This window comes from Nilaparvata lugens, chromosome 4 (assembly GCF_014356525.2).
Source record: "Nilaparvata lugens isolate BPH chromosome 4, ASM1435652v1, whole genome shotgun sequence".
Classification (NCBI taxonomy): domain Eukaryota; kingdom Metazoa; phylum Arthropoda; class Insecta; order Hemiptera; family Delphacidae; genus Nilaparvata; species Nilaparvata lugens.
The window spans coordinates 65,479,559-65,493,897 of NC_052507.1; the positions used below are offsets into that span (position 1 = coordinate 65,479,559).

Genomic DNA, 14,339 nt, shown 5'->3' on the forward strand with positions numbered 1-14,339 from the left:
CCCCTGTTTGCTCTTGTCTATCCAGTTTTGCCAAGATTAGCTGCAAAATATTATTGGTGCCTTCTTCTACTTCACTTTTTGGCTCTTCCAATTTCGATCTATTTTCTTTTGAGACAATCTGGGCCAAAGTCAATTTCTTAACTGCACTAACATTGTTTAGATTGTGAGCTTCTGTATTTTCCGTGATTTTTGGTGGGATATTTTGAATGATTTTCTTTCGTGAATCTGCAATAGTTTTTGTTTTAGTAGAGTTCCTGATTTTTTGCAATTCGATTGCAACAGTGCAACCTCGATAGCTGGCTGGATGTGCTTCACCGCAATGAATACATTTTGGTAGAGCATCATTGGGTTTCAAACATTCCTTTGTTTGGTGTTAACCTGCATAACACACCTAGGCTCCTTGTTACAATATTTTTGAGGTGATGATTTCTTGATCCATTCCGAGCTGCTTTGTATAAACACACTTTTTCTATGTATTTGAACACGACATGCAGTCGATTATTAAGTAAATATTAAAAACTTTTACTTACTGACTGGAGTACTTTCAATCGCCTGGCGATCATTTTCAACAGTGTAGACCGGAAATGTTTTGATGGTTTAGGAAGATTTGTGGTGTTTATTATTACATACTAAATGAACAGCTGAATTTCAAATCCAACAAACTTTTTGATCACATAATAAACACCACAAATCTTCCTAACCATCAAAACATTTCCGGTCTACATTGTTGAAAATGATCGCCAGGCGATTGAAAGTACTCCAGTCAGTAAGTAAAAGTTTTTAATATTTACTTAATAATCGACTGCATGTCGTGTTCAAATACATAGAATATTTTGAGTGTGGCCGTATGCTTGGCAACGTTTGCATTGCGGTATCAGATTGGCCTTCTTCAATGCTTCAACTTTCACTCTATAGCCAAGTATATTTTTCAATTCAAATACTGTTTTTATATCTTCTTCCGTGCTGAATGATACCATGAACATATTTAATGGTTCTCTTGTCTTCCACCTCAGCTTGTTTACAACTTCTAGAACTTTCAATCCTCTTACTTTCAAATCTTCCAGAATCATTTCTGTACTACAAGAGTGATGAAGCTTTTTAATCATCACTCTTATTGTTCTCGACTGTTTATCTTCATAGGAGTGCCAGTTGAGCCCATCTTTAATCAATTCTCTGTTAATATTCCGATAAGTTTCTGAATCAACTGCATTTAAATGCAGTTTTACTAGTGGAAGTGATCAATAGAGATCAATAAAAAAAATGTATTGACATCAATAGGTATTTGGGCCAATACACATCAATAGGTTTATTAAAATAACTCATATGCATGTCATTTATCTATTAAGAAAGGTCCTTATTGTGGTGCTCCAGAATACTTTAATCTCTTCCTGTTTAAAGTAGCAATTTTTTGAGCTACATACTGGTTTATGTTACTGCACCTCAATTCAATCTCAATTTTTGTAGCATTCAGATTTTCCTCCAGGATCCGGTGTTTGAACATTTCTAGAACAAATAACAGTTCTAAGTATACAATCTTTACAAATTAGAAAATAAGGATTTTATTTCCTGAATTAATCTGCTAGCAGATTTATTTAATAACCTAAAAATGTATTTAAATATGCATGACTCTCCCTCTCCTGAAAGGAAAGTCCAAGATAACACAAGAGCGTTTTTTTCACGTGAAAATTATGTCCTCACAGTTTTACATTATAACGTCATATTCTGGTGGAAAAGTCGAGAAAATCAAAGTCATTTTTTCAAGTGAAAAAAAGTGTAAATGTTCCAACTTTTCACGTGAAAAGTACGTGAAACTGAAACTTGAAAATAACGTTTTTTTTTTTGTTTCTACATTTTCACGTTATACTGAACATGTATACTGAACTCTCAGAAAAGAACATGAATAAAACGGTTTTTTCTACATTTCTTGTCCCACATTTGGTCATTTCTTTCGCATGAAAATTTCCAAAAATTCACATGAAAATAACGTTTTTAAAATACATTTTTACAATATTTTATCGTGAAAAGATGGAGAAGGATTACCTTAATTATTCTGAATGAATAATCTTTTCAATTCTTTATTTTCACATAAATCTTACATAAAAAACTACCAAATCTTATAAAACTTTTGAATAACCACAATATAATGTGAAGTAAATTCTCTACCCTAACTTTACAGTAATTTTACACAAAACTGAATTAAAATTAAATTCAACTATGAAGTCCTATTCAGACAAATGGATTTTTCCTAGTAAGTAGTGATGTATTATGCAATCTAACAGCTGGACACTATAATTACAAAAAGAAAGCTCATTTTCATTTGTAATCATTCAACAGCTAACAAATTTCAAAAATGTTTCATGTAAGCTTATTTTTTCAGCTGTTGGACTTTGTATCAGCCACATACCGTGGTATCAGCCATTTGCTTGTATTAGCTTTGCATCAATAAAACCATAAATGTCTGGATGGCCAATAGGGAGGTTTTTGCTTTAATAAAATGGTGAAACAACAATAATTTATATTAAAATTGAATTTATTTTCAAAACATCACAGTTTTCAACCCTTCAATAGTTGGAGACTGTTGTAGATATAATAATGTAACTTTCAGGATAGGTTATTGGTCCAATACTCCACCTTTTGACATACGGTACAACTGAATTTCAACTCCTCATAAGCGGGTGTCTTGGGGGTTGTAAATCAAAGATTTTGAATGTAAATACCCATTGTGTATTATCTTAAAAGCCTTCTCAAAACGAGAAAGATGAAATCAATAAAAATCTTCTATGATACTTTTATCCAAAATGGCGGCTGATTGAAGTTTTGGTTTTCAAAGAAATAATTGATAAAATTCAATCAGCCGCCATTCTGGATAAAAGTATCATAGATTTTTATTGATGTCATCTTTCTAGTTTTAAAAAGGCCTTTATAATGATGTATCACACAATGGGTGTTTACATTAAAAATATTTGAGTTATAACCCCTAGTGGAAGTGATCAATAGAGATCAATAAAAAAAATTTATTGATATCAATAGGTATTTGGGCCAATACACATCAATAGTTATCCACTAGCCATAGCCTAAAGCTTACCGCTTGTCTTTCAAAGTTAATTTTTATTGAAACGAGCATACGGTATGCATATTAATCTTATAATAATATAAGTAATAACGTTAAGCTTATTATCAGCGCGAGCAAAGAGTAAATATATATTATAAATCTCTGAATTATGAATAATAATAAACCATGAATACTCCGAAACAAATACCTAACCATTAGGCTAATTTTGTCAAAATTTATACCGTATTCAAATAACAGACTCCCATCTACTACCAGTTCAAGAACTAAATTATCTAAAACATTTACTGTATTCTTTGGTAAATTAATTTACAGAATGTGGAATCCCCTTTGTTTTTAGGAGCTTTAGCATCGGGCATACCCGGTCAGTTGAAGGGCTATCAAGAAGCTTTTAAAAAATTTGGAAGCGGTAAAGTGACCTGGAGTGAATTATTTGAGCCTTCGATAAAGTTATGTCAAGATGGGTTTCCAGTGACTGATCAGTTTCGCAATAGTATGAAAGCCATAACAAAAGCATGCATGAAATCAGATGATAAGATGAAAAAGACTGGAGCACTTTGGTAGGTGAAAACTTCATTCAAATCTATATTGTACTACAGAGGTACGGTAAGTTGAGTGTTAAGTCATAATAGCCTACCTATTGGAGGAAACAGATAAGCAGGACATTCGATTTTTGTCTGTATCTGTATCTATATCCTACCATTTTGAAATACGTACGTTGACCAGGGTGACTTTGTCTACCCCGGGGTGACTTTGTCCCACCTCGCGGAAAAAGATTCAAACCAGTTTTTCTGATCTCTGTTATCAGATATCAATGTTTAACATTGATATCCGTAGCCCTGATCATTATGTAGGTTCCACAATCGATATCTTGTCGAATCTCGATATTGTACTTAAATTATCGACATAAAACCTAACTGCTTGCTTCATCTTGTGATTTTGTTGTCTGAAAACTTTGTATTAGAAAACTTAAAACTAAAAGACTTATGATATCGGCGAATACATTTCATTTTTGTCTTTTTATTATATTTCAATTGGTATATCCATGATATCCAGAGTTGAATTGGATAGGGTTCTGTTACTAGTTAAATACAACAATGGTTATTTTTAGGTTGAATTTGGGTTGACTTTGTCCCAGTATGAAAATTGTGTTATTATGCAGGATATTTGCATTCAAATACAATTCAAAATATTATAAATATCATGTATTCTACCTAATAAAACAAAATATCCACCTTGCTTGAAATCAATAATACGTTCTCAATATTCATTTATCACTGATTCTGCAGCTGGAGCCAACATGCCTCGACGCTGCAAAAGATTTTTAGACAGGCAGAAACTAAAAATTTCTCAATAGATAATTTGTGTTTTTTTTTTGGTTTTTTTTGAAGTGGATTTCATTTGTTTTTAATGTAATTATTCATTTTGGAGGCTAACAGTTGGTTTCACTTTGCATAACTCTTGAAAATTAACTTTTTCCATATATTTTTCAAAGTGAGACAAAGTCACCCCAACCACTGGTTGACATTGTCTCTTTTATTTTCAAAAAAATATATCTTTGTTTAAGTTGAGAAAAACTCTTACTTTTTAGAATGGAAAATAATCTTCAAACATTGCAGAATACAATAAAAATATTGCAGATGATGCGTTTGAACTAGAGTATTGATTGAAAGCTGTTTAAAATCTCAACTCCCCAAAATTGGGACTAAGTCACCCCGGTTTACCGGTACCTAACTATTGGTACCGTACTTATAACTATCGCTGTATTTTTGTCAATTTTTTTACTAAAAGCCTCACAGAGCCTATGACAGAGCTTACGAAGACTATAATGGGGTTGTCTTAGCATGCCTGCTATTTTCCCACTGACGTGCCTCTTTGACCCAGCTATCAATCAACTCACAGTAGAAAAGACACCAGCAGGACATTCTAGAATCTCTGTACCTAACAGCAGGTCAATTTTTGCTTTATTATCTAGGGCTACAATAGGAGATGCAGAAAATACACAGACTGTTCATGTGGATAAAATTCAATCGATTAAATTGACTCAGTTAGCTGAAACTTTGAAAACTATTGCCAACTCACCAAAGCAAGCTGACGAGTTCTACAAAGGATCGCTGACTATGCAATTTGTAGACGATATAAAACAAGAAGGCGGCATTATTACAGAAGAGGATTTGGCGGATTACTCGTAAGTTTTGCTTTTTTTTTCTTGACATTCATTTTTCCCCCAAGTACTATAGCCTACAGTATTTTATAGGCCTAAAAATAAATCAAGCTATCTATATGTATAGAAGCGAAATGGCACTGACTCACTCACTCGCAGAACTAAAAATCTACTGGACCAAAAACGTTCAAATTTGGTAGGTATGTTCAGTTGGCCCTTTAGAGGTGCACTAAGAACGGAATTGGAAAAATTTCCAAAGATACGCCCAAAATCTGCGTTTTTCCAGCGTTTTCCAGCGTTTTCTCAGCTTTATCGAGGATAAATGAACAGAAAATGTTCAAATTTAGTACAGAAGCTCAGCTGGGGTGTAATAATGTTGTGTTAGATGGAATTTGAAATAACGCCAAAGATATGCCAAAAATTAGGCTGAACTGGAGTACAATAGTTCTCATAATATTCTAACGAAGTTTTCCACCCTAATTAAAATTATTATTTTAATTGAAATTATTGGTGATTGAATCAAGCAGGGAAGTACTTTGACTTTCTGTTATCAGGTCTGGCTGATAGCTGTAGCATATAGTATACACCTCTATAGTATTAGAGGTGGCTATGGCTGTAGGCTAGTCTACAACGTTGATGGCAAGATACAATTTTCAAGATGTTCGATGTTTTTGAATGGGTAGTATTTTAGTGAACTGTCTACTAACGCTGATGGAAAGATACATTTTCAAGATGTTCGAAGTTTTTGAACGGGTAGTATTATAGTCCACTAGACAGCTGATTTATTATGAATAATTCTAGAGTCTGATTTTTACGGTAATATTGGCGTTCAAAGGAGACTCCTTTTCCTTTTGTAGTATCCTTAAAATGCAAAATATTTTGAAAACCGTATACGTTGACGCGAAATTCAGAAAGGAACATACCGGTACCTGTCAAATTTCATGAAAATCTATTGCTCCTTTTCGCTGTGAATGCGGAACATATAAACATAAATATAAACAACAATAAAAACATAAACATTTAAACATAAAGAGAAATGTAAAACCGTCGACTTGAAACTTAAACCTCACTTCGCTCGGTCAATTAGATTTTTATACAATTTAAGAAATAAAATAAAACAGGTCGAGAAACACAAGATCTTTTTTGCTTTCTTTCCAAGTATTGCGTGAATTTTCTGGTTCCCCCCGCAGAAGACACTTTGCCATGGGGGCACATATTGACTACAACCGAATGTATTTCTCACAATTGCACTATCAAGTATTATACAGTAGAAAAGATGTATGCATGATATAGGGTATGGTAAATTTTAATGGTCTAATTTAATAGTTCATGTTTTATAAATAATATTTTATATTCTAAATACCGTCCATAACAATCTCAAAAAAAAAATATTTGAAGAGGCAATAATGGACCTCTATAGGGATCAAAATCAATCAAAGATTTGTTTCTCTATTAGACCTTCATTTAATATTATCAAATATTTGATAAAATGGACTGTTACTCCATGAAAGACTGTTGATCAAATATAATATTATACTTTTAATAGTTTTTTCTTCATTATTTGTTATTAATTATTGTTTGTTTGAATCATTATTGATTGTTTAGATAATTTTTCATTTGCATTTTTTCGCATTTTCCATCTTTATAGAGTGATCTGGCAAGAAGCAGTTTCAACAGATATTGGGCATGAGGGGGACTCGAAGTTGACTTACTTAGCAGCTCCTCTGCCGAGCTCAGGGGTGTTCACCAATTATGCAATGAAAATATTCGATAACGGAACATTGCAAGGCTCAAGCATTGTTGACCCTGATAGCCTGAGTTCCATAATCACCGGCTTCAAATTTGCTTTTGCCCAGCGCTCCAACTGTGGCGATCCATCGAATAACGCAAGTAGCAAAAGTTGTGTAAGTTTCAATCAATTGATTTTTAAATTTGCATTACATATCTACGCTTAATGTACGTAGCCACGAGTTAAGTGGAAGAGGGGGCTCTTATTGCCTCAACTTCGTCCACATCACTTTTTGTCATGTTATTAAGTGAAAATAAAAGACATTCATCTATCTATCTATCTATCTATCTATTTTAATCAACATACACATTGACAAATTTGCAATCGCATAGCTGGTGTGGCGAGCCATGAAAAAAGACGAAAATATAGCCTAGGTAATTATAGTGCAGTAGTTGAGTTTGGATAAATAAATAAAGCGATTCTATTGCCAGCCAAGGAAGCACAAGACAACTTCAATATATCTTCAACATTCAACATGAAATAATTATCAGAAGGTCCGTCTATTTTTCCTCTATCAATAACACTTTGAAGATAATTTAAAACTACTGGATGAGTAGATAAATAGTTATTTTGCTACGTGCATTAAGATTACATTTGTAAGAGTCAATTAATTTTAACTTTCAGTCATTACAACCTCCTAAAGTGATTAATTATTATTAATAAAGCAGTTTTTCTGGCTCCCCGAAATTCAAATTTTGTCACTTGAGTTAACGGTTTTTTTTAATGGATTGAGAAATAGATCGAGTATCATTTTTTCTCATCAATGTTTGTTTCCATTACGAACTTCTTGCTAAAAATCACTTTTGAACAACTAAATTTATTACGACATAGCAGTCAGGTACCTGACTGCCTGACTGCTATTTACCGACATTCCTGACTGCTATGTCGCAAAGTTAGTCTCTAACGTTGGCTATGTCGTAATTTAGTTGTTCAAAAGTGATTATTATTATTTTTTTAAAAGGAGACTATCAATAAAATAGTACGGTATTGTTTCTATGATAATAATATTCATTTCCTTGTGAGAGCTTTTCAAAGTATTTTGAGTATTTCAATATAGTTTTTAAGTATAGATGTGAACTAAGAAAAAATATATCACAGCTTCCTTAGAAACCTATTACCGTAACTACAGTAATTTTGTATAACCAGGTCATATATAGTTAAGCTGGGTTTACACCAAAGTTATTAACAAAATGTTAAAAACCTTATCCTTATAGATTCTATTAGATTGAACATAATTTAATCATACATATTATGATGAACATATATGTGTTTGTCAAGTTCCGTTCAATATCTAATAGAATCTATAAGGAGTTAGTTATTAACATTTTGTTAATAACTTTGGTGTCAACCCAGCTTTACTGTAACCGTAACTATCAAATTAGTTAGTTTCTTCTAGTTTTCTTAAAACTCAACTTTTGACACTTGACGGGTTACTGAAATAGTTGATTGAATAAATCTCTTCCAACAGAAAATTAGCAGCATGTTTGAGGACGATGCGTTGAAAAAAGTGCGTGCGGAAATAAAAGCGGCTGACGCGTCTCATGATCAAGACCTTTTTTACTGGGGCGCAGAGTATGACTTCAAGGAGGATTTTGGTGGAGCTAGTGTAGTCGTCTATGCGAATGGAGACGCCGTTTCTGTTACTAGTTCACTCAACTCCCTGTGAGTCAAGTCTGTTGGAATACAATATGCTAAATCAACATGCATAGTGCTACAAACTCAATAATTAATCTATTATAATATTATTCAAACACAATGCATTATCAATAATATTGTAAGAATCTTAATTAGATACGAACAGGTGTAACCTGTGTTTGTGAAAAACAAAAATCTGGTGTGGCTCACTCACACAACTTTCCTTACCGTTATGAAAATTGATCAACTGACGCTAGTGTTCCCGCGCATATCAAATCTACTATTCTGAGATCTGAGACAGCTGGTGACAGGACGATAGCGCTGCAGACACACGAAGTCTGCTATCTCTTCATAGTGAATGATTTAATAGAATCAACAGTTGCCAACAGTTTGCAATTGAATAATCTTATTTTCTCGCATTTCGAGCTAACTTTCAATTTTAGGTGAAAATGTTACTGAACATAAATTGTAGAGATTTTTATGCTGAATCTTTTCCACTTAGATTGTTATGTTTAAATTGTATCTGAAGCCTGATAATTGGGAATCTCAAATCAAACTTTGCATAGATGAGGCGGTGCTCCTGAAATTTTCACAGTTATGGGACTTGTGGCAGTCGATAGAGCTTATCAATGACTTTTTTCGGTATGAATTTTATCGAAATCGTTGGAGCCGTTTTTGAGAAAATCGCGAAAACCCCTGTTTTTGGCAATATTTTTGCCATTTTAGTCGCCATCTTGAATTGCATTTGATCGAAATTGTTCGTGTAGGATCGTTATAGTGTAAGGACCTTACGTTCCAAATATCAAGTCATTCTGTTGATTGGGAGATGAGATATCGTGTACACACACACACACACACACACACACACACACACACACACACACACACACACACCACACACACACATACTCACACACACACCACACACACCACACCACACCACATCACACCACACCACACCACACCACACCACACCACACCACACCACACCATACCACACCACAGCCCACCACACCACACCACACCACACCACACCACCCCACACCACACCACACCACACCACACCACACCACACCACACCACACCACCACACCACACCACACCACACTGAACTTTAAAAAATGAACTTTATTGGTCTATATTGAAATAATCAGTTTTCCTTCGAAAATGTTATACCAAACTCATCGGAAGTTCAAAATATGTTTCCAACTTTCCAATCGGCAAAAGAAGTGATAAGTTCCAAATTTCCAATGCAATAAGATAGGATTATAAAGCTTGTTTGGAATCTTAATGGCAGATTTGTACCACGTGACAGTCAATGGCCATACTGTGGTTATATAGTTACTGTAGACTGAACGTCCGGGGTGGATTACAGCATTTAATTTGGATTTTCGTTTAATAATAACTAGTAGTTCTATGAACAGTAGACCTCGCACTCAGTAAGTTACAATGACCTGTTGCTATGTTTTCTAGAAAATTTAAAAAAATAATTTATCAATTTAAAATGTCTAGAAAAAATCCTAAATAAACATAGAGCTTTCTGTCCTATCGTACCGTGACGTGTCGTCCCGGAATGTAAGTGTGAGCGCTGTTATCAGGTCTGGCTGATAGCTGTAGGCTAGTCTACAACGTTGATGGAAAAATACAATTTTCAAGATGTTTGATGTTTTTGAACGGGTAGTATTTCAGTCCTGTCTAATAACGTTGATGGAAAGATACATTTTTGTCATACTTACTCAAATGTGGCTGTTTTCCATGCATTAAATCAAGCCGGTAAACAGCTGTATGCAGAACAAGAAAACATGTGATTTTCATTACAGCATACTATACTGTAAAGAGATCATATATATGTTCTCTTTACAGTCGAGTATGTTAGAACTCTACTGAGTCCTAATAACATCTGAGTAATTAATATATCAACTCAAATAATTAGAGAACTCATTTAAGGAGTTTCAAGTTATAAGAACTCATCTGAAATCTTATAATTTAGGCCTTTATATTTTATTTGAGGTCTGTCTGTTATGAACTAGGCGCTATGGGCTAGGCCATGCTTATAGAATGCAGTAGCTCGAGCAGCAGCAGGTAATGGTTTCTGTTTCTCAGCAATATTACTCTTTCTCAGATAAGTATAACAAAAAATATTGTATGTAACTTGTACTGTAACGAGTTTACCGCATTCATATGATAATATCTGCCCTCAACTACGTTTCGGGCAGAAACAATCATACTTATGTGGTAAATTATTGTTACCGGTCTTGTTACATAGAGTACTATTTCAAGATGTTCGATGTTTTTGAACGGGTAGTATTATAGTCCACTAGACAGCTGATTTATGATGAATAATTCTATAGTCTGATTTTTACTCTTATATTGGCGTATGAAGGAGGCTCCTTTTTCCTTTTATAGTATCCTTTAAATGCAAAATTTCCAAAAACCTTGTATATACGTTAACGCGCAATTCAAAAAGGAACATACCTGATAAATTTCATGAGAATCTATTACCGCATTTCGCCATAAATGCGCAACATATAAACATTTAAAAATTAATGCCCCGTTTCACCAACCTTGGTCAAGGCATTTGAACATGGTTGAAGTATATCAGCTGGTCAAATCAGAAATAATTGGTTCCACCAACACCAGTTAAGTTTAACCACGGTCAAACCAATGGTTAAGTTTGACTCCCGCCGAACAGGCGATCAAATTATATGAACACAGTCAAAAGACTGGTTCGATCAATTTCCTTCCTTGTTTGTAGGTTACCATTAATACGTTTTTGATGCAATGGAAAATTTCAAAGTTTTTAGGGCGATTGAATAATTTAGTTGTAGTAAGTTATTTATAAGGTTTGTTCTCGGAATCTTTTAATTAGTAAACTAGTAGCTCTGTGAACAGTAGACCTTAAGCAGTATTCTCATCCACAAGTACCTGATTGGAACTATAGACCTTATGGAAAAATAAAGCAATATACTGGCTACTCCACACATCTGTGTAATCACTTGTCAGCTGATTTATGATGAATAATTCTATAGTCTGATTTTTACTCTTATATTGGCGTATGAAGGAGGCTCGCCTTTTTCCTTTCATATTATCCTTGAAATGCAAAATTTCCAAAAAGCTTGTATATACGTTGACACACAATTTAAAAAGGAAGATACCTGACAAATTTCATGAGAATCTATTACCGCATTTCGCCTTAAATGTGCAACATATAAACATTTAAAAATTCATGCCCCGTTTCACCAACCTTGGTCAAGGCATTTGAACATGGTTAAAGTCTATCAGCTGGTCAAATCAGAAATAATTCCGTTCCACCAACACCAGTTAAGTTCAACCACGGTCAAACCAATGGTTAAGTTTGACTCCCGCCGAACGGGCGATCAAATTATTTGAACATGGTCTAAAGACTGGTTCGATCAATTTCCTTGCTTGTTGTAGGTTACCATATAGTCCGGGCACAAATGTCATTCCGTGGTCATTTTTGAGTACCTAACAGCCATGAAAGATGTCTCAATTTCTTCGTGAGGTCTAGCATAATAAGGATCGTGATGATGATAAGTCGAAATCACAGGAAAAACCTCGGAAACAAGATGGCCGCCAAAACATTCTGGGCTTTGCTATATCGCTTGTATTTCAATGACCGTTTAAGATATTCAACCGTTTTTCTCGACAAAATATTTCAAAAATCTCCCTCTACAATTTTTGTCTTATGAAAGTTCCCTCTGAAACGCATATCTTTTTAGTTATAACCTTCAAAAGCCTAAAAAAAAACTTTTTTCTAAATATGTTCAAATTTCATTCCATTATAACTTTTTTTATGCATACGATACAGAGAAATTTCAAATTTATGAAATTTAGAGCATTTTTTCAAATTTGAAACGATATATCTTTATGCGCTGTACGTCAAGGAATAAGTTCTCCAGCGCCCTCCAAAGAAAGCCCTGCATGATTTCTGGTGCGTTTTTCCATAGCATGAGTAACAAGCTAGATCTATAAAATCGATTTTTTCACTACTACTCCAAGATAGAGACTTGCAAATGGTCTCAATCTCTTCGTTACAACAAGACGAATAAGAATATTGTTGATGGAAACAACGAAAATATTTGACATTATTGAAAAATACAAGATGGCGGTCATTATTGACAGACATTTTTATATCGCTTGTTATTCAGTTATTGTGAGGGATATCGAATTGGTTTTACCACCAAAGTGTTTAGAATTAACCAAACAATGATGTTCTAGAGGATCATCCAATTCGACCACTTCTTCCATTATTGATTCAACTTCAAAGACTTGAAACATACATTTTTTGGGGACAATTTTTCACTTTCCACCTGTATATGTATTTGCAGTAAACAAACACTAGTATTATTGGCACAGGGTTGTAAAATATTTCCAAAGCTTCAAAAAATCTTCAAAGCTTCAATCTCTGATTGGAGGCTGTAAGTCCATATTTTACGGCTGGAGCGTCATCGAAAAAGAGTAAAGAGTACTGTTTGCAACGGAAAACACGCTTTTTCCACCAAATGCCAATTCCAACAATTAGAAACCCGTGTAACTCATGACTCCTTGAAGGTACAGACTTGGGAATGGTATCAATCTCTTTATAATGATGTGGAGAAAGAGATAATCCATGATGACTATCTCAAAAATGTTTGTCATCATGAAAAAAACAAGATGGCGGCAAAAAAATGTCGATTTTCAATAATTTCGAGGATATCGGATCAATTCAGCCCTCAGCAAGCTCCAAAATAATCATACTACGATATCCAAAAGATTTACCCAATTCCACCAACTTATACTATGGTGAATATCACTTCAAACTCAATAACTGAATAACAAGCGATACAAAAATGTCAATAATGACCGCCATCTTGTATTTTTCAATGATGTAGAATATTTTCGTTGTTTTCATCATCAATATTCTTATTCGTCTTGTAACGAAGAGATTGAGACCATTTGCAAGTCTTTATCTTAAAGTAGTCATGAAAAAATCGATTTTATTGTTCTAGCTTGTTACTCATGTGTATGGAAAAACGCACCAGAAACCGTGCAGGGTTTTTTTTGGAGGGCGCTTGAGAACTCATTTCCTGACATACAGCGCATGAAGATGTATCGTTCCAAAGCTGAAATAACGCTCTAAATTCCATAGATTTAAAAAAAATAGAAAAAACGTTTTTTTGGGCTTTTGAAGGTTATAACTGAAACAATATGCGTTCTAGAGAAAGATTTTGTAAAACAGAAATTGTATAGGATGGTTTTTAAAATATTTTCGTTTAAAAAACCGGTTGACTATCTTGAACGGTTATTGAAATACAAGTGATATAGCAAAACCCTGATAAATTTTGGCGGCCATCTTGTTTCCGAGGTGTTTGCCTGTGATTACGACTTATCATCATCACGATCCTTATTATGCTGGACCTAACGAAGAATGTGAGACATCTTCCATGGCTGTTACTCATAAATGACCACGGAGTGCCTTATTCATGACATATGCGCCCGGACTAGTATGTTTTTGATGCAATGAAAAATTTCAAAGTTTTTAGTGCGATTGAATTTAGTTGTAGTAAGTTATTGACCGAGCGAAGTGAGGTCTAAGATTCAAGTCGACGGTTTGGCATTTCTCCTAATGTTTAAATGTTTATATGTTGCGCATTTACGGCAAAACGCGGTATAGATTTTCA

General features: G+C 34.1%; 1 protein-coding gene across 1 annotated transcript in view; it reads left to right on the top strand.

Annotated features, from left to right (window-relative positions):
- Nucleotides 1-3,410: 3,410 nt before the first annotated feature.
- The window catches only part of LOC120350922 (glutathione hydrolase 1 proenzyme-like), a gene marked incomplete at its 5' end in the record, with an annotated part of 52,537 nt that continues 41,608 nt past the window's right edge, over nucleotides 3,411-14,339 (top strand). Inside the window, 4 exon segments of the mRNA XM_039426219.1 lie at nucleotides 3,411-3,630; nucleotides 5,046-5,258; nucleotides 6,883-7,138; nucleotides 8,492-8,685. Coding sequence (XP_039282153.1) covers nucleotides 3,411-3,630; nucleotides 5,046-5,258; nucleotides 6,883-7,138; nucleotides 8,492-8,685 — 883 coding nt within the window.